Source organism: Malaya genurostris, chromosome 2 (assembly GCF_030247185.1).
Source record: "Malaya genurostris strain Urasoe2022 chromosome 2, Malgen_1.1, whole genome shotgun sequence".
In the NCBI taxonomy this organism is placed as follows: Eukaryota; Metazoa; Arthropoda; class Insecta; order Diptera; family Culicidae; genus Malaya; species Malaya genurostris.
In genome coordinates, this window is record NC_080571.1 from 260,551,405 (window position 1) to 260,574,151 (window position 22,747).

The 22,747-nt window shown below is 37.8% G+C and overlaps 2 protein-coding genes across 2 annotated transcripts in view; one reads left to right on the forward strand and one right to left on the reverse strand.

Annotated features, from left to right (window-relative positions):
* LOC131429711 (uncharacterized) overlaps positions 1–3,461 on the forward strand; it is a 128,957-nt gene extending 125,496 nt beyond the window's left edge. The window contains exon 13 of the mRNA XM_058594024.1: positions 2,713–3,461. Coding sequence (XP_058450007.1) covers positions 2,713–3,201 — 489 coding nt within the window. The 3' untranslated portion in view covers positions 3,202–3,461. The remainder of the gene's footprint in view (positions 1–2,712) is intronic.
* Positions 1–22,747, reverse strand: part of LOC131429205 (uncharacterized) — a 443,882-nt gene that overhangs the window by 378,634 nt on the left and 42,501 nt on the right. The window contains exons 3-4 of the mRNA XM_058593255.1: positions 13,271–13,372; positions 3,631–3,749 (exon numbers count right to left, since the gene is read on the reverse strand). Of these exons, the coding sequence (XP_058449238.1) occupies positions 3,631–3,749; positions 13,271–13,372 (221 nt within the window). The remainder of the gene's footprint in view (positions 1–3,630; positions 3,750–13,270; positions 13,373–22,747) is intronic.

Here is a 22,747-nt window from a genome sequence, read left to right on the forward strand (position 1 = left end):
CCATGTAAAAAAATCAAAGTGAGGTTTTTAATCGGCTCTTTTCGGAACCGGAAAATCACCGGAAGGAACTAACTTTGGTAATTTTACTCTGAATACAAAAAAAAATTATTTTACAGATGACTAAATCCCTCGTACGTTGTAATTCATAAAGACCTAATTCATTAAATGACATCAAATGATTTCATTTTTAATGACTTAATGTTAGATTAGCATGAATTTTACTGGTTCGACTGTGATTTTCATTCTACTAGCAGGTGCGACTGTATGGATTTTGATGCACCTTTTACAAAGCAGTGCTTCTGTAGATCAGTCGGTTAACTGACGTGCTTCGTGACCTAACGATTCTCGGTTCAAGTCGCGGCGGTCGCTATCAGTATTCATTTTTTTTGTATTTCAATGAAATTCATTCATGGAACTTTAGACACAATTTTGAATGTTCTTCCACGTAAATTTTCTTGAATTGCGATGCTCCATTTATGTGCATCTTATAAGATGTAAAATCACAGGGATTTTTTGAAGTGTGTGGTTATTATCGCATTATTGATTTAATTCGCGTCGAGCTGCCTTATTTCATCGTGTGTTAGGACAAAGATACTGCATAAGCCTTACATTAGTGTAAGTGCACTGTTACAATGCTGGAAGCGAAACTATCATCAATAATACTTTCAAGCTTAATCAACGTTTCATGCAATTAGAAGACATTTCGACATCATGATTTTTCAAGATCGAAAATTTTCAAACTTAAATCGCCGGACGGCATTACTTATTCATATCCGATTTAGCTCAAATTTCTGTCCATCTTATTTAGTTGAGTTGAAGATTATCTCTGGAGTCCACCGGGATTTTGATTGAAATTCTGTGTCCTTTTCCTAGAAATGTATAAATAATGAGGTTTTGTGCCTAAGGAAGAAAGAGTGACCAATAACGTTTGCATGTAAAAAATGTACAAAACTTGCTGTTTTCATGGGTTAACTCTAACCGTGATGGTAAAAACAGTGAAGCAACTCCATTCAGAAGTGTGCGCATGGTTTCGAATTTCTGGGCGAACCGGAAGCGTAAGATCTACTTCAACAATTTTTTCGCGAAAACTGAGGAGGAATTGATAAACAACAAGAAAAAAGACGCATGTTTTCGTCCGCCATGGCGAATGTTCCGATTAATTGTCAAGAAGGCCGCTCGCAGGGGCGTAGAATTTTTTTTGCAAGTAAGCTTAAATATGGAAGATTTATCAAAAGCAATTATCTGTTTTTGCTTTTTTTTATCACCATCCAAAAATAGTCTATTTTATGCGATGCAAACGTTGATACACCCCCATGAGCTTTTTGTTTCCAATTCATTAGGCTGAATTTAGAAAGCTCTTACCGGTAACTAAAAGTCAACAGAAAACATGAATATATAGTAACAGTAAGAGCTCAGTTTGTTTTTTGTTTGACTTCAACTGTATTCCAATTGCAGAGTTAAGGAAAAGGTATAATGCCCTGTCGAAGCAGCAGTCTCGTTATCCTTTCACTACTGCTACCATTCACTTCTACACTAGTCTGATTGAAACTTGGAGTGGTATTTTTTCTGTAAAACTAATATTCACAACCTGGGGACGGGTATAGCGTGATGGGTAAGTCGATGCCTTTCACGCAGCCCGCCTGGGTTCGATTCCCAACCCCGCACATAGGGTCAGAAAGTTTTTCTGGCCCGAAGAGGCGAATGACATTAATGTTAAAGCCTCTATAATTGAAACAAAAAAAAAAATAATATTCACAACCGACCATCTCGAACTACAGTAAAACAATACGTCAAACAACAAATAGCTAAAGTTCTAACCAGCAGTTTGCTTCGTTCCCACTTGGGATGAGTCGCAGCTCTTCGTCCGACATCATAAATCAAAGGGCTTACATCGCTACTAGCACCAAGCATCAAGCACCAAGCATCCGCACTGAAGGAAAACTAACTTGGCATTTGGCACACGGACAGACTTTTAATGTACTCTCGTTAGGAAGCTGCCTCGGTGCGGAATGACGGTGCAGAAAAATACTTCCGAGTCATCGGAACTGAAGTTCGAGTTTGATTGGCAATTTGCGCAATATCATTTACCCGCGATGAATCGAACAGGTTCACTCTTTACTGAAATGGTGCTGTAACAATCCTAGAGCCTGCCAGAAGGATCAACAAGTTTTTGTCCGGCTAAAGTCTAAACGAATCATTGTGGCATATGTTGAAAGTGAACTCAATGATTTCTGGCATGTTCACAAGGTTTTTTCAGTCAACTACTTTTTACATTCGTTTGGTATGACCACTGTTGAAACTCCTTTCTAATCGCTACATGAAACGACAACCTAACAAAACTATCGACATTATATTTAATTCTACAAAATGAAAATATTATTTTCACTGATCAAAAATTTAACTTAAGAAATAATGCATTAGATGCTGTCCAACGAGGACAAAATTTGAGTATGATTTCTGAGCGGGCAAACTTATTGTCTATTTCGTTTAATTAGAGTAAATTGATAGCTCTGCAAGTAAGGATGAAGCGACGGAATGTTGGACAGATCGTCACTTGTCAATAATTAATTGACTTCCAGATCCCATTCTGTGGACCTGTGTCTCTGTCGAGCTGCTTCGAGGACAATCAAATTAAGCTCCATTTGTCCGACCAATCAAGCGTGGCTTTTACTTTGTTTCTCAATGAAAAATTTCCCCTTTCCTTCCTGACAGATTGCTGAACGGCTGTTTGGCACCGGTGGCGTTGGGTCATCCACACCGAGCGGCATACCAGCGAATCGGGCCAGCGTTCGTAATTCCAAGAACACGGCGGACTTGAAATTGTTGGAAAAGCTGGTAACGTCTCTGCTCGAAGCACAGGATTCGGCCAACCGGCAGCGTTCCACGGAGACAATCGGTGGTGGTTCGGGCTCGGTGATGCAACGTTTGCGGCCCATGTCCCGCTCGTTCCGATTGCCAAGTTCGATCCGGCGCAAGGATCCCGGTGGTTTGTCGCAGACCGGCAACGGTGCTGGGCCGATGCCAACAATCCGAGAGCTGGCTGGCAGTGGTCATCGAACCAACTCGTGGGGTGACCAGAATAGCAACGTCCGACGGGTTTTAAATTCGATTGCCAATGCACCGCAGCGGTTTAGTCAATCGTTGGCCGGCGAGGGACGGGACGACGAGGAACGGAACAACTTAACGCAGAATATTTTGTGAAATTATTGTCAATTGTTGTGTCGGTCAACATTTTGGTTGAGTTCAAATCGATCGATATTCAAACTATTTAATTCGTTGAGTGATTTTTCCATTTATCCCGTATTTTTTGTAGTGCTGAACTACCTAATCCAAGTGCAAGTACAAGATTAGAATGTAGACATTAATAAAAAAATGAATATTGCCCTAAGATTTACTATATTAAACATGTTTTAGGATGAATTCAGAATGTAATATCATGAGATTTTAAATTTTTGTTTAAATTTGTATCATGTTCCATTAAACACTTAAAAAACTCCAGCTAATTGGGATTGCTAAAAAATTTCACGGTAAAAGATATAATCTACAACTTGAAAACGAATTTCGGTTCATTTTCAAAAATCGCTCCTGGACAAGTATTAAACGTACACAAATTCCCACATTCGTACTTACATGTTTCTCCAACAGGTTGACCATATTCTCGTTCAGCTGGCGGTCGCCATTTTCATTGGTTTCAAAATATGATGAGTTTGCCATTCGCACGGTGACACCGTACTTGGATCGACCACGAGCTGTTGAAGGGGGAAAAATAACGATTAGATTGAGGAATAACATAGTGGGAACAAATCTGCTCCAGACAAAGATAACATCTTTCGAAATTTGGGTTAATCAATAGTTCCGCAGTCAATAACGAATTTGTTTAAAGGATAAAAACGAAAAAATACTCCCGAGTTTATGTTTCATGGCATTACTAAAGGGTGATTTTCTTGCAGGTATCTTTTTGGCAACACTGTTTTTGACAGATCACGTGTGTCTTGCGTCATTGTCAAACTTGCTCAGTCTGGTCTATAATTTAACCAAGAATGGGCGCAGGCAAAGCTGGAGGAAGATCCACTTCTGTATCGAAAAATTGTGTTCAACGACGAGGCTCATTTCTGGTTGAATGGATACGTTAAGAAGCGAAATTGTCACATCTGGATTGAAGTCCAGTCAGAAGCATCGTAAGACCTAGCAATTCATCCCAAAAAATTCACTGTTTGGTGTGGATTATGGGATGGTGGCATTATTCGTGAAATACCGGCCAATATGTTGGAGAGAGTGTGCCAAAATTGGACCTTACACACATGCCATCTAAAGCGCGACCAACATTTGTGTGAAGTCATCTTCTTACATTCAATAATATTTATCGTTCTATCGATTCCAATATAGACTTTATAAATTTTCTCCAATTTGTTGTTTTTTTTTGAAAATCAATTCCTATACCTATTGAAAAATCACCCTTTATTTCCAGTAAACAATTGCTTTAGCAAAAATGTAAAATATTGGGAATGTGGGAAATTTCGAACCCCACCTTGATTTTAATTGAAAATTCACCAGAAAAGTTTTGAAAATTGGATAAATGAAGGTTAAACTGAAAGCCATATAGCACGTTTTAAGAAATGCAGAACTCAAAAATTCGAGTTTATTTTAAAGTTAGAAAAGTGATAAAAAATATTCGATCTTCGTAAGCATTCCAAACCACAATTTGAACAAATATAGATCTAAACTGTTTTTTTTTTGACAGTACACCCAAACCTCCGTTTACGTAAACTTTTTTTCACGTTACCTCCTTTTACGTAACTCTTTTACGAACAAAATCCCAAATAACGTAAACTTTTTTTACGAACCTACTTCGTAGGAAGAGGTTTTTGCATACAATGAAAATTATTTCCTGCTCATTTATATTCCATGGAAATTACTACAATATGGGTGTTTTTGGAACTGATTTGATGAATACATGTCAGAAAATGATGTTTGAGGTGATTCAAAAATCCAAGATGGCGACTTCCGGTTTATTGATATTACTCGGAAACCCTTATAATATATAATTTTTGAAATGGGTTTGATGAGTAGATGTCAGAAAACGATGTTTGAGGTGGTTCTGAATTCCAAGATGGCATAGCATAGTTTCAACAGTCTTGATAATCTGATACTGATTTGTCCGGTATTTTAATATTTTTTCTACTAAATCCGGCTATAATTTAGATCTCTCTCAGATATAAGGCTACTGCTCCAAAAATGTAAGCTCTTACTAATGAAATTCGTTCCGAAAATATGCATATTATGAAGGTTCGAACCATTCGAGAAATATCGACACCAATTGTAAGGGTTATCAAGGGTTAGCCGCCATTTTGGATTTCAGAACGACCTCAAACATCGTCTTCCTACATCTACTAATCAAACCCGTTTCAAAACTACTCATATTGTAAGGGTTTTCAAGGAATATCAATAAACCGGAAGTCGCCATCTTGGAATTTAGAACCACCTCAAACATCGTTTTGTGACATGTATCAAACCCGTTCCGAAAATACCCTTATTCTGATGGTTTGTCACGAATATCGATGAACCGGAAGTCGCCATCTTGGAAATTGATGCGACCTAGAACATCCTTTTCCTGCAAATACTAATAATTTTTGTTCCATAGTTACCCATTATTTTATACCATCTTTTTGTGAATTTCACATTCATTTTGGCTTCCTCGTCATTGAAAATTAGAATTTACCTATGGTGAATTTAAGTCAAACCAACCAAAATAAATAAATCGTTATAGGGGACGGGTATAGCGAGATGGGTTAGTCTATGCCTTTCATGCAGCTCACCTGGGTTCGATTCCTAACCCCGCACATAGGATCAGGAAGTTTTTCTGGCCCGAAGAGGCGAATGAGATTAAGGTAACGCTTCGCCGTGGTCAGGTCGAAGCGAGACAACTCAATGCTTCCTCTTGCTTTGTCACCGAAATTTCACCCTAAACTAGAATCGTATGTTCTTGGAATTTCCGTTTTATACCCCGTTCTCTCGAAATTTTGTGTAAAGTGCGTTAAACCCCGGGATAGGCAGCGCTACATCAAAGCTAAACCTCTTCAATCGAAATAAAAAAAAATTAAAATAAATCGTTAAAAATAAATGCGGTTTGATTTTCCGTAACAATCTGCTTCTGGCTGGCCATCAAACAGGCTATATTGGGTCTGTCGCTGACGATAACCAGGCAGCGACTGGCACAGTAGAGAAGACACCAAGCGATTATAAATATACTCTCCTACCCAGTGCTTGAGCGGAAAATAGTTATAGAGCGAGAAGACTGGTGTTTGTTGTCTGATGGCCAGAGAAGATGTTTGGATGTTTGGGTACCGGTCGTGAGGCGGCTAGGATTTAGATAATCGTTGTGTCTACCACAGTTCAGGGTGGCGAAAATGGTAAACGCGTATGCACAAAGTGCTTAAGAACGCAGGTTCGAATGCTGCCTCTGAGCGTATCGTTTTCCGTTTTTCTGCAAGTTTCTCATTCATTTGGTTTTTTCAATATATGTTTCCACTCAGTCATTGCAAAACTGAACAATTTTTTGATTGTGTCAATCCGTTTTCATTTTATATTAAAAAAAAATTTATGTTATCGAAGTCAAAGAATTTCAACAACAGAAATTGTGAGCAAATTGTGGGGTGTTTAAATACTTTTTTATGCATTCTTTGCATTTTTCATTCATGGTTGACATGTTGCCGTATGTTTCAAATACAATGAGTAAAGTACAGTTTTTACACGTGGTATTGTAGACACTATGCATTTAAGCAAAAAATAAGCCATACTCCCATCTCTATTTTCACAAGGAGATTACAAATAGCGTGCAAATCTAAAACCGTGCAAAATTCATCCATGTTATTTAAAATAAATCTTGAAAAAAAAAAAACACTTGAAAATTCAAGAAACCGTTCGGAAACATTCGTATTGAAAAAAAAAAACAACAAGGATTTTGTTTGACGTTTTTAAATGAATAAACCTTTTTTTATCCACCTAGTGGTGTAATGATGCCATTCTAATATCAATCATATTTTCATATATAATAACTGAGGTGTTTTATTCAAAATATTTCTCATCGATTCGAAGAGATTGTTTGTGCATTAAAACCTACAGAACGAAGCAGTTCTCTGTTCGGTTAGGTCATCCACGAGAAAATGAAGTGAGTTGCACTAGGTATTTCCGGCACCGGAAAGCGAGAACCGGTATAATCGATGTCGGCTCGTATGGCCATCAACCAACATGATGTACCAAATCTTCTAGTTTTTACTCAAATTTGAATATTTTGTACGATTTTGATATCGTACTTCAAACGACGGTGTCAATTTTTGTTGAATCCGAAAATATGCAGTAATTTTTTATAGGACTTCATTTGAACCTAAGATTGGGAATATCGGTTCTGCAATCTCTGAGAAAATGGAGTAAGATCCATTTTTGAGCATATGCCTATTATCTTCCGTCGTTAATCGAATCGGTTTGTTTGGCTGACTACTGATAATTGCTACCGATGGGAGCAGTTCTGAGGCCAATTTAGAATCTTTTTAACGTGTTTCATTTCGCAGCTTTAAATGAGGGTACAAAATCATTTACACACTTTACCCTAGAATTCCGGAGCCGGAAGTTGGATCCGGATGAAATTCAGGAATTCCATATGGGACCACAAGACCTTTCATTTGATGCTAAGTTTGTGAAAATCAGTCAAACCATCGCTGAGAAGGTGGTGGTGAGCTCACTTCGTTCGCGTCCCTTGTCGCAATTTTTTCAAAAAGTCATTCGTCAGATTGCTAAGGGAGCACGTACCCGCCAATGGAGCACACACATTTTCTTAATAAACTTACTAACAATACTTAATCAATTGGAGCGAGAGCACCAGGAAATCAGGGCATCTGAGAAACTTATGAAATGGTGTCGTACATTATATTATATTATATCATATTATTTTACATTATATTGTATTATATTTTATTATATTTGTTATATCATATCATAATGTATTTTATTGTATTATACTATGTTAATATAAAACATTTCTCACAGGGATGTTATGAGAGGGAGCAAAAGCCGATTGGACAAATTAATGACTGGACGAGGGGTTGTGGATAGCCAGCCCAAGTCACTTGAAGGAAGCTTGTGTCCTTCTGAAAATTTGAAATGAGTCTGACGCTCCCTTCTCAAACGAAACCGGGGACCAGGATAGCCGGAATCCGTTTATTTGGCTGCGTATTGATAAGAGCTTCTGATTAGTGTAATTTTGAGGTCAGTTTATAAATTTTTTTGGAGTTTTTGTTTCGCCGCTTTAAGTGGCGGTATGAAATTTTTAATACACTTTACCGGAAGTCGGATTTTGAACCTGGATAGAAAGTACGGTGTAGGAAACGAGTATTTTTCGAAACCCGGAAAACTTTAGACAGCCAGGAGATCTGTCACCCCATTTACTTACTATTATTTTTTTTCAGTCTTCCCGATGAAAAGAAAATCTTCCCGATACATCGACCGATTGAATCATAAGTAGGTCAAAAAATTAACGTCTTGCGCGAAGACTGGATTGGAATCCGCTTTCAATACAGTATCTTCCAATACTCATAAAAAAAACGAAACTACTGAACTGATTACTTCATGAGCCTGTCTTTAAATTTCAATTTTAAATGATTGTTTCGGATTATGATGTCTCTTTTTAGATATTATCAAATTATTTATTAATTATTAGGGAAAAAATGCAGGGTTGTGTACGAGACACGACCGATCATGATGACATTGAAAATGCAATTTTCAAACTCTCTTCAACAGATGCAAATTTAAAACCCTATTTTAATCCACCTAGTGGTGTAATGAGTCCTTTCTAATATTATCTATATTTAAAAAAAATATCACTAGAAGATTCATTTTGTAAACAGTTATGTCAAGGTAATAAGATTTTTTCTTTATTTTACATCATCGCACTGAATAATCAAACACATTTCACGTTATAGTTCTGGAACCGGAAGTCGGACCCGGATGAAATTAAACAGCAACCTATAAGCCTGTAGTCTCTTTTTTGAGCCTGTTTGTGTTGAACCTGTTTGTGGAAATCGATCAAATCATCTCTGAGAAAATTGAGTGATTCTCGTTTTAAACTTTTTTACCACTATTTCTGGTACTTGAAACTTGGAACCAGTATAACCGAAGTCGATTTTTTTAGTAAGTAACTAATATAGCCTACAGCTTGAATCAGTTTTAGGCCAAATCTAGAAGAATTTGGCCCTTTTTTGCATCGTCGCTTTAAATGACGGTGTGAAATACAATAGCAACCGGTGGGACTACGAGATTTTTTATATTATGAGTGACAATATTTGACACATACACACACATACACATACATTGCTCAGCTCGATGAACTGTGTCGAATGATATAGAACGCTTAGGCATCTGGGCATATTTTCACTAGACAATTTTTCAAGTAATTGCATAAACTTTCTATATGAGAAAGGCAATAAGTGCATTTTTATAGAAAAGTATCGTTATCATGATCTTGTAATAACACTAACAAGTAGGTACAAATTGAGTAAAAGAATAAGAAATATTTTTTCAACCTGAAAAATATAATTTTTCATGTGGCAACCATGCACGCTATACGAAATTGAACAAAGCACGCTGCGAACGGAGCAAAGCCGCACGTACCGACGCGTACCAGTTTTGCATCGTCAATTCGTCATTTTGAGTGACGATTGGAATGTTTTGACACTCATCACCCTATAATTTCGGAACCGAAAGTCGGATCAGAAAGAAATTGCACAGCATATTTAAAGACAATGAGAGCTTTAATTTGAATCAAGATTCGTGAAAATCGGCTCAACCGTTGCTGAGAAACCAAAGCGAGTTCCGTTTTTGGAGCTTTTCTTCACTATTATCGGTGCTTTCGGAAGCGGAAACCGGAGACTAGTAGTCTCAAAGTAGTTTTATATATTCACTAACTAACAAGATCTGTCAACTAGATGAATTTAGCAGTAAATTTTATGAAATGTGCATCGCCATCGTTTGGAAAAAATACTCATGAAATTGAAAGTTTTCTCTAATCGCACTGTAATTCCGGAGCCAGAGGTCGGATCTGAATCAACTTTGTGGGAACTTTGTAAAGAATTTTAAGAAATTTTATTTGCTTCTTAGTTTGTGAAGATCGGTTAAGGAATTTTCGAGAAAATTAAGCGCGAAATTTTTAATAAATTTTTACATATTTTCTTGTAATTCCGGAACCAGAAGTCGGATCCAAATGAAATTCAGAAAAAAAGAATTCTGAAAATCGGTTCAGGCATCTCTGAGAAACGTGTGTGACTATTTTTTTCTTGTTTTTTGGCTTATCACTCTGTAATTCTGGAACCGGAAGTCGGATCCTAATGAAACTCAGGAACTTTGTATGGGACCTTAAGACCTTTCATTTGAATCTAAGTTTGTGAAAATCGGTTCAGCCATCTCTGATAAAATTGAGTGACATTATTTGTCACACAACCTTTTGTGATCTCGACGAACTGAGTCGAATGATAAATGACACTCGGCCCTCCGGGCCTCGGTTTTAAAGTCGGTTTTCACAGCGATTGCATAACCTTTCTATATGAGAAAGGCAAAAATAGTTCAATAATTATGAAACACTACCGAGGATTCTGAAGTTAATGTTAGGATTTCAGGAAGTAAGAACCTTCAGTTACTAATATATCATCGTCAAGTGCATTCAAAATTAACACTTGCTGTGTTAATTTTTATAACCACGGTGATTTCTTACTGGGTCACTCGGTTTGTACGGATATACTGGGAGGCCTGGTTACTGGTTAGTTTGTAAGGGAAATGTAAATACTTTTCTTTGTGACAAATTCATGGAGGCAATGTAAGTTTGCTGGATTTTCGAGGAAGGATGATTTTATGGGTTTTTGTTGAGTGTGAGGCTCTGGGATTGCAATGAAAAGCAACCTTATGATATTCCCTGTTCTATTGATATTTTGTAACGAAAGGCAGCTGCCAAACTTACTTAGTAACACATGGATCAATAAGTCCCAAGACTAAAGCAAAGATGGCGCTCGTAGTAAACTAGTAACCACGTCTTTCTAGAGTACTAACCTTTGCTTGAAACGGGTCAAAATTTTAAGTCGATCCGACCAGAAACAGCTGAGTTATCGAGGTTGGAGTAAAGTCGTTTTGTAGTTTGTTTAAAAAATGGAAAAAATCGAGTTTCGTGTTTTGATAAAACATTGTTTTTTAATGGGTAAAAACACCGGGCAAGCGAAACAATGGATTGAAAAATGTTATCCGGACTCTTGTCCATCAAAAGCAACGATTTGTCGGTGGTTCGCCTAGTTTAAACGTGGTCGTACCGACACAAATGACGCGGAACGCTCGGGTAGACCTGGGGAAGCCGTTACACCGGAAAATGTGAGTGAAGTGACAAAAATTATGATGAAAGATCGTAAAGTGAAGCTCCGTGAGATTGCTGAAATGACACAGATATCATATGGAAGTGTATTTACTATCCTTCATGAAAAATTGAGCATGAAAAAGGTTTTTCCAAGTGGGTGCCGCGATTGCTTTCGATGGAACAAAAATAGCAACGAGTCGATGATTCAGAAAGCAGTTTATCGAAAAAAAAACGTTGAATCATTGTATCACTCTAAAAGGTGTTTATGTTGATGAATATAAAAAAAATTTGCAAAAAAAAATGTTGTTTCCATTGTTAGTCTCGGGACTTATTGATCCATGTGTTATACTTATACTACTTTTGCAATGGTGAGGCGGTTCATATTACTTTTCCCTTGACAACTGTCATCCGAATTTACACACATAATTAACAATGAAATCAGGTTACTGTAATTTTAATCATCTCAGGTATACCAATAAATTTCATTTTCTCAAAGAATATGATGATTTTCACGAAAATTATTCTAGTGATAGGAGTTGCATTTGAGTTTTTCAACAAATGCTGTTGTCCTAAGATTGTGGGTAGAGCCTTAGGTTAGTCTTTGTTCAGCGGTTTGTATTGAATTATTAGGTTGTACGGGCAGTTCATTGTAAACAGCTCTGCACATGTAAAACGAATGGTTAAATATTTATTTCAATTTTCGAAACACAATGACATTAATTTAATTCTTCCCCACCTACACAGAGCTTGTGAACCGAAACTTTTACCTGATGTATATCACCTCCATGAATTTTGGGAATGAAAAAACTAACACTAATTGTTTTATTTCGTTCTCCTCTAACGGAGAAAGCTGTTCCGTTCCATTGGGTTACACTCTGACAGATCAGCAAATAAGTTTTCTTTTGATGGTAAAGTTGTCCATTTGATTCGGTAGATAACTCCACCAGCCACAACAAAGCCGGTACCCTCTTACCTTCATCCTAAGCTTAAACTTTTGCCAGGCTGTCCTTGTGAATTGATGGCAGGGATTGGCTCTGATTCGGACCAAACTGGCAAAAGTTGGCCATTATCAGAAATTCAATAGAACCGGTGTCTTATCAGTTCATTAACTATGAGGCATTTTCGGTTTGGCATGGCACAATTTCAACGAATGACTATTTTTTAGAATGGTTCCGAAGTTCGGAGCTCAATCGATTCTACTACTTCCGAAAGATGCTGCGTGACGATGTGGATCGAGAACCGGATTCCCCGCTTGTTTTGGTCAGATAAGCAGCTTATGTTGGTAGAAATTGTTCGGCAGGTGTCTGCTAGTACGTTTATGCTCAATTTGTAATTGTAAGATGATCTGACCGTACCTAGTATTGAAAGCGGCCGGTAATGCACTGAAAGGAGAAGTGGCTTGGCTTTATTCCGTGTTAGAAATTGGCACTACAAAAAGTATATAGCACAAGGTGTGTTTTCATGTTTTGAAGGTATCAAATAACTAGTCATAGACAACTGCCAGAAATGCAACTTGTCAACTTCAAAAAAGATAACAAACCTGTCCTATATATGTATATATGTTCCGTTGGTAAAAACGGTTTTAGAACATAAACGTTTTTCTGAATGCAACAAAAATCTTCTTAACTATCCAAAAAGCGTTGCTAACAGTATTAAAACTTTTTGATATTCTCTACCATCTCTTTTTGGGTGATGAACGAAAAGCGACTTCTCTCGGTCGATTTAAGGCAAAACTCAATATCGTCACGTTCTACCGAATTCGAGTACAGCAAAAAAAAAAAAGTACCCTTTCGGTCGTACATCGACTCCTATAAATCGCAAAGTGTATGACGCAAAACCGAAAAAACTGCAGCTGACTGCATCAGGTTCGGAATTTATACTCACCGGAAGACGATATGCTTTGATCACATTTGCAAGCGTCCTTGCCGCCGTCCTCGGTGTAGATGCACTGGCGGAAGCAATCCTCGCCGTTATCCAGATGGCAACCTGTGCAGAGAAAACAGTCGAAATGAATAGGTTGGGTGGAAAATTGTTCCGGATAAAATCCAGCTAATAAACTATGCAATGAGGTCGGCGTGAATGATGCCAGACAATTTTATCACAGTGGCGAAGCTTGGTAATCGGAGCCGACCGTAGGAGATCATTCACTGTGGAAACCGGAATATGCTATCAATTTTGTGCACATGAATTTATTTATGGAGTCCCGGGCAGCGATCTATCGTTCGGTACTTTGTTTGCAGTAAGCAAATTTGATACTGCTGCAATCTCGAGCCCGGATCGCAACGGGCTCGCAACGACTCTCTAATTCGAGGCCACTAAAAACGAAAACACCAAACGGAAGTTTCGGTAAACTGATGCTAAAACGGCATCCATCGGATGGTTAGTTTGCAAGCAAAGCTCTAAAAAATCACAGCGGCAAGCACCCGGTGCTTCACAACTAATGTTGCGTATGTATTTTGCAGATCTGAAAAAAAACATCCGGAGCTCTTCTGTACAGAAGGATTGCAGAGTACATGCGCATATCAGAAAAAAAAACAGTTTTCAGAATCCGGTTGCTGTTGTTGAACATTGTTTAACATAATGTTCTATTTTCTATACATTTTGTCTATTCTGTTTGTCATAAAATCAAGTTAATAAAGTTAATCAACACAACGAAAGATCATAATAATTTACTTCTCTTCTAAAGATTATAATAAAAGCATCGCAATTCGCTTGAATTTGAATTTCACAATCAATTTAGCAGGATTTGAAATTGGAACAGCCACAAGATTTATTTTTACGTGTTATTTGATGATAACAGTTCGGCTGAAAAGTTCGTATCGTTTAATAGAACACACATTTTTTTTTGCCAAAATTTTTATTATTCAACATAATTGCCATCAGAGGCGATACAGCGATTATAGCGATCTTCCAACTTTTCGATACCATTTTTGTAGTACGATTTGTCTTTTGTCTCAAAATAGGCCTCAGTTTCAGCGATTATCTCTTCATTGCTTCTAAATTTTTTACCAGCGAGCTTTCTCTTGAGGTCTGAGAACAGGAAAAGGTCACTGGGGGCCAAATCTGGAGAATACGGTGGATGAGGGAGTAATTCGAAGCCCAATTCGTTCAATTTCAGCATGGTTTTCTTCGACTTGTGACACGGTGTATTGTCTTGATTGTGAGCTCACGCGGCACCCATTTTGCACAAAGCTTTCTCATATCCAAATATTCGTGAATAATATGTCCAACACGTTCCTTTGATATCTTTAGGGTGTCAGCTATCTCGATCAACTTCACATTACGGTCATTGAAAATCATTTTGTGGATTTTTTTCACGTTTTCATCGGTAACAGCCTCTTTTGGACGTCCACTGCGTTCATCGTCTTCGGTGCTCATATGACCAGTACGAAATTTTGCAAACCACTTACGAATTGTTGCTTCGCCCGGTTCAGAGTCTGGAAAAAAATAATCAAGCCATTTTTTGGTATCGGCGGCACATTTTTTCATCAAAAAGTAGTGTTTCATCAACACACGAAATTCCTTTTTTTCCATTTTTTTCACAATAACAAAAGTAGCTTCACTCAAAATGCAATATCTCACAAACTAATAATCAGACAGCTGTCAAATTTATACACGTATCTTTTGAAGTTTGGTACTAACTGAAAATGGTATGGATTTAATTCTAGTGGCGCCCTCTCATAGAAACGATACGAACTTTTCAGCCGATCTGTTATAGTGCTGGCATTTCACCAGAGTTATACACACTGGTGTAAGATTCTTATCTACACAAGGGATGCAAGAAGCGAATATCACACAAAAAGGAAAGCGTACTTCTTCTCAGTATCGAATATACAGAATTTGAGTGTGTGCTTGTGGTTAAAGCAGCTGGCGCGAGTGAAATATATTCTCTTCGCCTGAATTGCTCTCACGCGCTCTCGCCTAAATAAACCCAAGTGACCAGTGCACAATAGGAAAAAAATCTATGAAAACCCGCAAAGAATTCGGTAACTCATGAACTAATTGAGATAGGTCAACAAACTAAAGCGTTTCTTATGTAAAAATGTCCAAGGAATTCAATGGAATGGTTTACAATGGCCGCACGAATCGCAATCCTGCTCATTTTACCCCAAATGTACAGCAGTTTTTTGATTTCTTATAACATTCGCTCTGTAACTTGAAAGGAAGTCGAGTGCGGTATTCGGGAATAGCCTACTTCCATGTGAAAAAGTTAGGAAAATCGAATGGAAGAACCTACACTGCCCACACGAAACGTTTTGATGACTATTTTACCAAATTTCCTCCATTTCATGGAATTTTATTGTAAATCGGTCTTAAATCATGGTAAAACTTAATGGAGGTTTACTAAATCTAGCTTATTTTATAGAAAAAAGTCTGTAGAAGCGAATGGAAGAATCTACACTGGCCACACCTAACGTTTTGATGATTATTTTACCGAGATTTAAGGACGATTTACAATAAGATGTCATGAAATAGAGAAATGGGGTAAAATAGTCACCACAACGTTTCGTGCGGCCAGTGTTGGTTCTTCCATTCGGTTCTACAGACTTTTTGTTTACATAATATAAGACAATTTTCGTATGTTTTCAACGTGGTTCGCTTAAGACTTAAGGCTAATTTAGATGAAAATTTCACATATTGGAGGAATTGGGGTGAAATAGCTACCAAAACGTTTCGTGCGGCCAGTATAAGTTCTGGCATTCAATTCTACAGATTTTTTTTTACATAGGATAAGCTAGATTTAGTAAACTTCCAATAAGTTTTACCTTAAAACTCGGACGATTTACAATAAGATATCATGAAATTGAGAAAATGGAGTAAAATAGTCCCCAAAACGTTTCGTGCGGCTAGTATACACTCTTCCATTCGATTCTCTAGACATTTTTACATAAAATCAAGCTTTTTCAGTAGACCGCACTAGATTTATTTTTAAGTTACAGAACAAATACTACAGAAAACCTTAAAACTGCTGGGCATTTAGGGTAAAACGGGCAGGATGGCGATTCTTGCGGCCATTAAAAACCATTTCATTGAATTTCTTGGATTTTTTTTACATAAAAAACACTCTTGTGTGTTGCCTTTTTTCATGGTTCTAGATTTCTTTGCGTGCGTGCCCCATGTTTCTTTTATGCGAGCCTAACACCAGAGTCCTCACCGGCGTGCACACTTGTTTACTGTAAAATGTATCTTATTTGTCCACAAACGAGGGGGTGCCGGAGGATTTAGACTAGAAGAAGGGGGTTTCGAAAATCAATTTTCATCTCCCCCCATCGGCACTTTTTGACGAGCACAAACGCTTTCTACACTACTGCGTGTATTGAGAATGCCATTGCGTGCCAGTGCACAAAGAGAAACACGAAACGCAATATGCGAAGCCACGGTGCTCGTGGCGCTGTTTTATTTTCGGCACTGGTGTTTCAAGCTTCGGCATACACCGAAACCGCGTATTTTCAGTTTCGTTAAACACCGGAGCCAAGTGTTTTCAATTTCGCGAAGGCACCGAAGAGCACCCATGCGTTGGTTATATTGTCAATCAATTGAATTCAATCAGACGTGTATTGATGAAAAAAGAATTAATCATTCAAACGCATTTTTCGTCATACCGTGGCGCTACCGGTGTTTGACAATTACACGACCACCGCTACGGGTGGTTTTTCTACTGCGTTCGGTGTGTGTTTTTCAACACGGGCACGAAGCGTAGCATTCAATACTCCTGGTGGTGTGCTCACGAGTGAAGGTGAGTACCGTGCAGAACGAATCCGTGTTTTTGCCATGCCTGCCACATACACTTGTTTGGTGGATACAACTATGCAATTGCTTTGATTCTTAGTAGCTAATATTCAACAAGTTTTCTTGGGAACTCCGTTGTGATGTTCATGAATCAATTACCGCTATCATCTTTCATTTGTCTATATTTTAAATCAATTCCAATTACGATATTAGAACAATTGCAGGATTCGACTAAATGACTCATTCGGCGAAATGTCAGTTGGCGAATTGACTCTTTCGGAGAAATGGCTTTCGGCGAAATGACATACGGTGAAACGACCCTGATCCTTCAATAATCACCCAAGTTAATAATCTATGTCGAAGTCACAAACAATAAACGCATGAACGTTCCAAAAATTAAGTTCTAGAGCTATTTCATCTCATTTGAAATGGCATTCGGCGAAGTGACTCATTCGACGGAATGTAATTCGGCGAAATGTCATTCGGCGAAATAATCCTTTCGGCGAAATAGCATTCGACGAAATTACCCTTTCGGCTAAATGGCTTTCGGCGAAATGTCATTCGGCGAAATTACATTCGGAGAAATTACATTCGGCGAAACGACCCTGATCCTTCAATCATCACCCAAGTTAGTAGTCTCTGTCAAAGTCACAAACAATAATCGCATGAATGTTTCAAAAATGAAGTACTAGTGCTGTTTAATTTTTTGCGTTTGGGTTTGCTATTGGAACTAGCGTTGTGTTCTTTATGTTGGATAGGATGGAAATTGACATTGGTTTTAAATTTCCGTGGCACTATAACAGAAGAATAGTATATTTCCTAAAAGCAGAATCGATTACGTACCAATCTCTTAATTAATGCGGTGACTGTTTGTACCCTTTGTATAGTTAAACTGATATTCACACTTATTGGGGAATTGATTAATGGCCGTGTTTTCTTCAGATCGCGGAGATTTGGTTTTCATATGAATGATGGTTTTCGTTGAAAATCAATTGTAATATGTTGATAGAAAAGAGACCTGATTCCATATGCAACTTTCTCGAATGAAAGAGTATTATTGTACAGTTCACACTAAATCGAACCGCACTGTGTAAAAGTGAACAAAAGCAAAAGTTAGATCATAATTGCAACTGCTCTAATCTGACAGAACGCTGACGTCTATAAATGATAATACAAGCAGCTGATCAGGTATGCCAGTAAAACAGTAAAATACATTTGTACGGCGTTTCTACAGATTTTTATGAATATTTCATAAAATGGCTGGCTTTTAATAATGTTCTTCACAGATTTTCACAGATTATGATCGAAAATGTGCAGGAATCAGAGCAAATTGTCTCAAATGGCACGCGATCGTTTTGGTAAGCAAACAAAACAGTAAAATACATTTGAACGGCGATTTCCCCAGGAATTTGAATATTTCGAGGGGTTGTTTTCTTTGGGAGTTTGTGATTAATTTCGGAATTCTGTGCATCATATAGAGAAACTATGAACCTGGCATCATAATTAAGATTGAGAACTAACGTTCAGTTCCAAATCTGGAACCCAAGAGTAGATTTCAACAATCCAAGTTAAAAATTCAGGTCAAGAATTCAAGTTCAGAATCCAGGCTTAGAAACCAGATTCAGATTCAGAAGTTTAAGAGTCTATGTCCAGAATTCATTTTTTGAAACAGGTTCGCAATTCAGTTGCATAATTCGAGTCCAGAATTCAGGTCCAATTCCAGGTTACCAACCAAGTTTCAGGTCAAAACATCAGGTGCAGAATCCAGGGTCAGAATCCAGCTCTAGAATACAAGTCCAGAACGCAGGTTAAGAGTTCAGGTGCAGAATTGAAGTCCAGATTCAGAATTTAAGTCCAGAATCCTAGTTCAGACACCAGAAATTAGAAAGAATTTGAGTCCAGATCCAGAATTCAGGTCCTGAATCTAGGTTCAAAATTCAATTCCAGAATTCAGCTTGAGAACCAAATTTCAGGTGAAGAAATCAGAACCCTGGTTCAGAATTCACGTCATGAATCCAGGTCCAGAAACCAGATCAAGAACTTACGTCCAGAACCCAGGATTTGAATCCACCTGTAGAATTCAAGTCAAGAAACCTGTTGCAAATTTCAAGTTCAGAATCCAGTACCTGAAATTAGTTTAAGATGCGGCTCCAGAATTCTAGATTCAGCTCAAAAATTCCTCCGATTTAGAATCAGGACTCAGTTCCTAGGTCCAGAATTCCGGTAAAGATTTTGGATACAGAATCTAGATTTAGTGTCTAGAAACCATATTCAAAATTCAAATCCATGTCCAGAAAGAAGGTTCCTAAACAGGTCCGTAATTGGAGACGTCAGTTCCAAAATCCAGACGAACTAAGGATCAGATCAAGAACTCAGGTACAAGGTGCAGAATCCAGTTTCAGAATTCTGGTGCAGAATGCGGGTCCAGAATTCAAGTCCATATATCTGGTCCCGAGTTCAGGTCAAGAATTACAGAATTTTGTTTCTCACAAATATATCGGAATAAATACTCTTTTTAACTGGTTAGGAAAACATTTAACATTTCAAATAAATAACTTGCAATGCCACAAATATTTTCAAAACCGGTTATGAAATGCTGGAGTTTAATAGCTAAATTAAGGTAAAAAGAGAATTTTTACATATTTAGGAACTTGTTTCATAAAAAATATTTCATAGAAAAATTTACCAAAATCCAATATTATTACAAAGACTTCTTCGCGACATATTTTGTACTAGAGGTGTACCGTTTATTTGCAAATACATTGATATTTATTAATTTATTAATTACATTTCTCAGGTACAATATCTCCAAGTAGTAAATGTAACTTATTGAAATTTCAAGAAGTTCTACAACTGTTTTAGTTGTTTTGTTGTTTATATAAGATATGTTCGGAAAGATTTTGAAATATATTTAAACCGTTTTTGCAAGTAGAACTGTAGAATAACATTAAGTACACTTAGATCTCTTTTTACGCGGGGGATACGTACCGTGTAAAAAATCCGCGTAACTTCGGAAATCCGCGTAAAAAACCGCGTAACTACGGAAATCCGCGCAGAAAAAAACCTAAAAAAAAATTGAAGAAAAAATTTTTGATGCCAAATTTCTTAGATTCTAATAATGCATGAAACGTCCAGATCTGGTGTGATCTCAAAAAAAATTTTTTTTGTGAAAACGACTTTAAGACAGAAAAATTTTGAGACTTCGAATATCGAAATTTTTTTTTAAAACACCGCGTAACTTTGTAAATCCGTGTAACTTCGGAAATCCGAGTAACTTCGGAAATCCGAGTAACTTCGGAAATAAAAAAAAACGCGTAACATCCTAAATCCGTGTAAAAACTGCGTTACCTAAGAAATCCGCGTAAAAAAACCTAAAAGCTAAACAAAAAAAATTGTTGATGCCAAATATCTTGGAAATTCATTAAACGTTCAGATCTGGTTTGATCTAAAAAAATTATGATTTGTGAGAATCGACTTTAAAACATAGAAAAATTTTGAGACTTCCAAAATCGAAAATTTTTTCTGATGCCGAAAAAAAAACCCGCATTACTTCAGAAATCCGCGTAAAAAATGCTGCGTAAAAAGAGACCCCAATGTACATGTACATGTGCAAAATAATCAGGCGGCAAATCACCAACTTTCCCATGTTGCACTAGCAGTTAAGGAGTGTATCGAAAAGTAGTTAGCAACATTGATTATTGAATAAAAAAGCGAAAAAAACATATTTTGATATCAGTTTTCGAAATATGTAGAAAAATTACATTTTTATGCATTTCACTGATTATTTTGAAGAAAATCCTAGTTTCTGTGAAACGCTCGCACTTTGGACTTAACATTCTTCATTAAATTCTGCACAGTTACTTTTGTGACTTTCCTGGTGGCAGCTGTTCAGTTTTTTTTACTCCTGCATGTTTTGGGGCACTATGCCTTCCTTGACCGCTTGACAATTGCCCAATACCTTTCAATTGGCCGAAGATTTGGGCAGTTCGGTGGGTTGACGTCCTTTTCCACGAATTGTACATTATATTTTGACAACCACTGTAGAATGGAGTTGGCGTAGTGGGCTGAAGCCAAATCCGGCCAGAAGAGAGAAGGAGCCTTATGCTTTCTGTACAGTGGCAGCATTCTCTTCTTCAAACATTCTTCCTCGTACACCTTGGCGTTAATTATGCCCTTCGTGAAGAAAATCAACGACCGCAAACCACAGGTACAAATTGCCTATCAGACCAACACCTTCTGCCCAAACTTCTCCATCGCCACCGTGGTGTCAGCGTCGTCCAGGTCCTGGTACATCGATTTCGTATAATATTGCGATCCGGGCAGCGCTCGAGAGTCTTCGTTGGCGTAGGTTTCGTCGTCGATCAGAATGCATCCGTCTTTATTCTGTAGAATCGGGTTATACAGTTTTCGCGCTCTTGTTTTGGCCTGAAATTGCTGTACCAGGGACTTTTTCGCCGCCTTCTGTTTCTTGTACGTTTTCAGGGAGTTCCGAACTTTGATCCGTTGAATCATCCTGATGCTGGTATTAAACTGCTTGGCTAAATCCCGCGTCGACGCCGATGGGTTTTTCCTGATGTACTCAACCACTTTTAAGTCCCGGCCGGGCTGGCTAGGACCCGTTTTCCTACCGGATCGAGGCAAATCCTTCATGGAAAGGGTCTTACCGAACTTCTCGATAGTATTTTTGACACTGGTGTGGTGCACTTTCCCCCGTTTTGCAATTTCGTTGTACGTGACACCACTTTCTGAGCACCAAGTGTGCAGAATTTTCTTTCGCGTTTCCGGATTAATTCGACACATCATTTAAACGATAAACCGTACCGAAACCAATCGATTGTGCAGCTGTTATTGACATGTAAACAACATGTCACCGCAAAACACGCTGCAAAAATTAAGCCATTTCAGAGTAATAACTGTTTGAATGTTGCTAACTACTTATCGATACACTCCTTATAGAAGTTCTGCAGATCGCCATGTAGAAAATAAGTAACTATAACAATTGTCAAACTTATCAAAAATTTTCTAAATGGCTGTCATAGTTGTATCGGACACGCTATATACCGAAATGGTTATAAAGGGTGATTTTTTAAGAGCTTGAGAACTTTTTTAAACAATAAAACGCATAAAATTTGCAAAATCTCATCGGTTCTTTATTTTAAACGTTAGATTGGTACATGACATTTACTTTTTGAACATAATTTCATTTAAATGTTGACCGCGGCTGCGTCTTAGGTGGTCCATTCGGAAAATACGCTTTTTTATCGACAAATTTTGTTCAGCGATGAGGCTCATTTCTGGTTGAATGGCTACGTAAATAAGCAAAATTGCCGCATTTGGAGTGAAGAGCAACCAGAAGCCGTTCAAGAACTGCCCATGCATCCCGAAAAATGCACTGTTTGGTGTGGTTTGTACGCTGGTGGAATCATTGGACCGTATTTTTTCAAAGATGCTGTTGGACGCAACGTTACAGTGAATGGCGATCGCTATCGTTCGATGCTAACAAACTTTTTGTTGCCAAAAATGGAAGAACTGAACTTGGTTGACATGTGGTTTCAACAAGATGGCGCTACATGCCACACAGCTCGCGATTCTATGGCCATTTTGAGGGAAAACTTCGGAGAACAATTCATC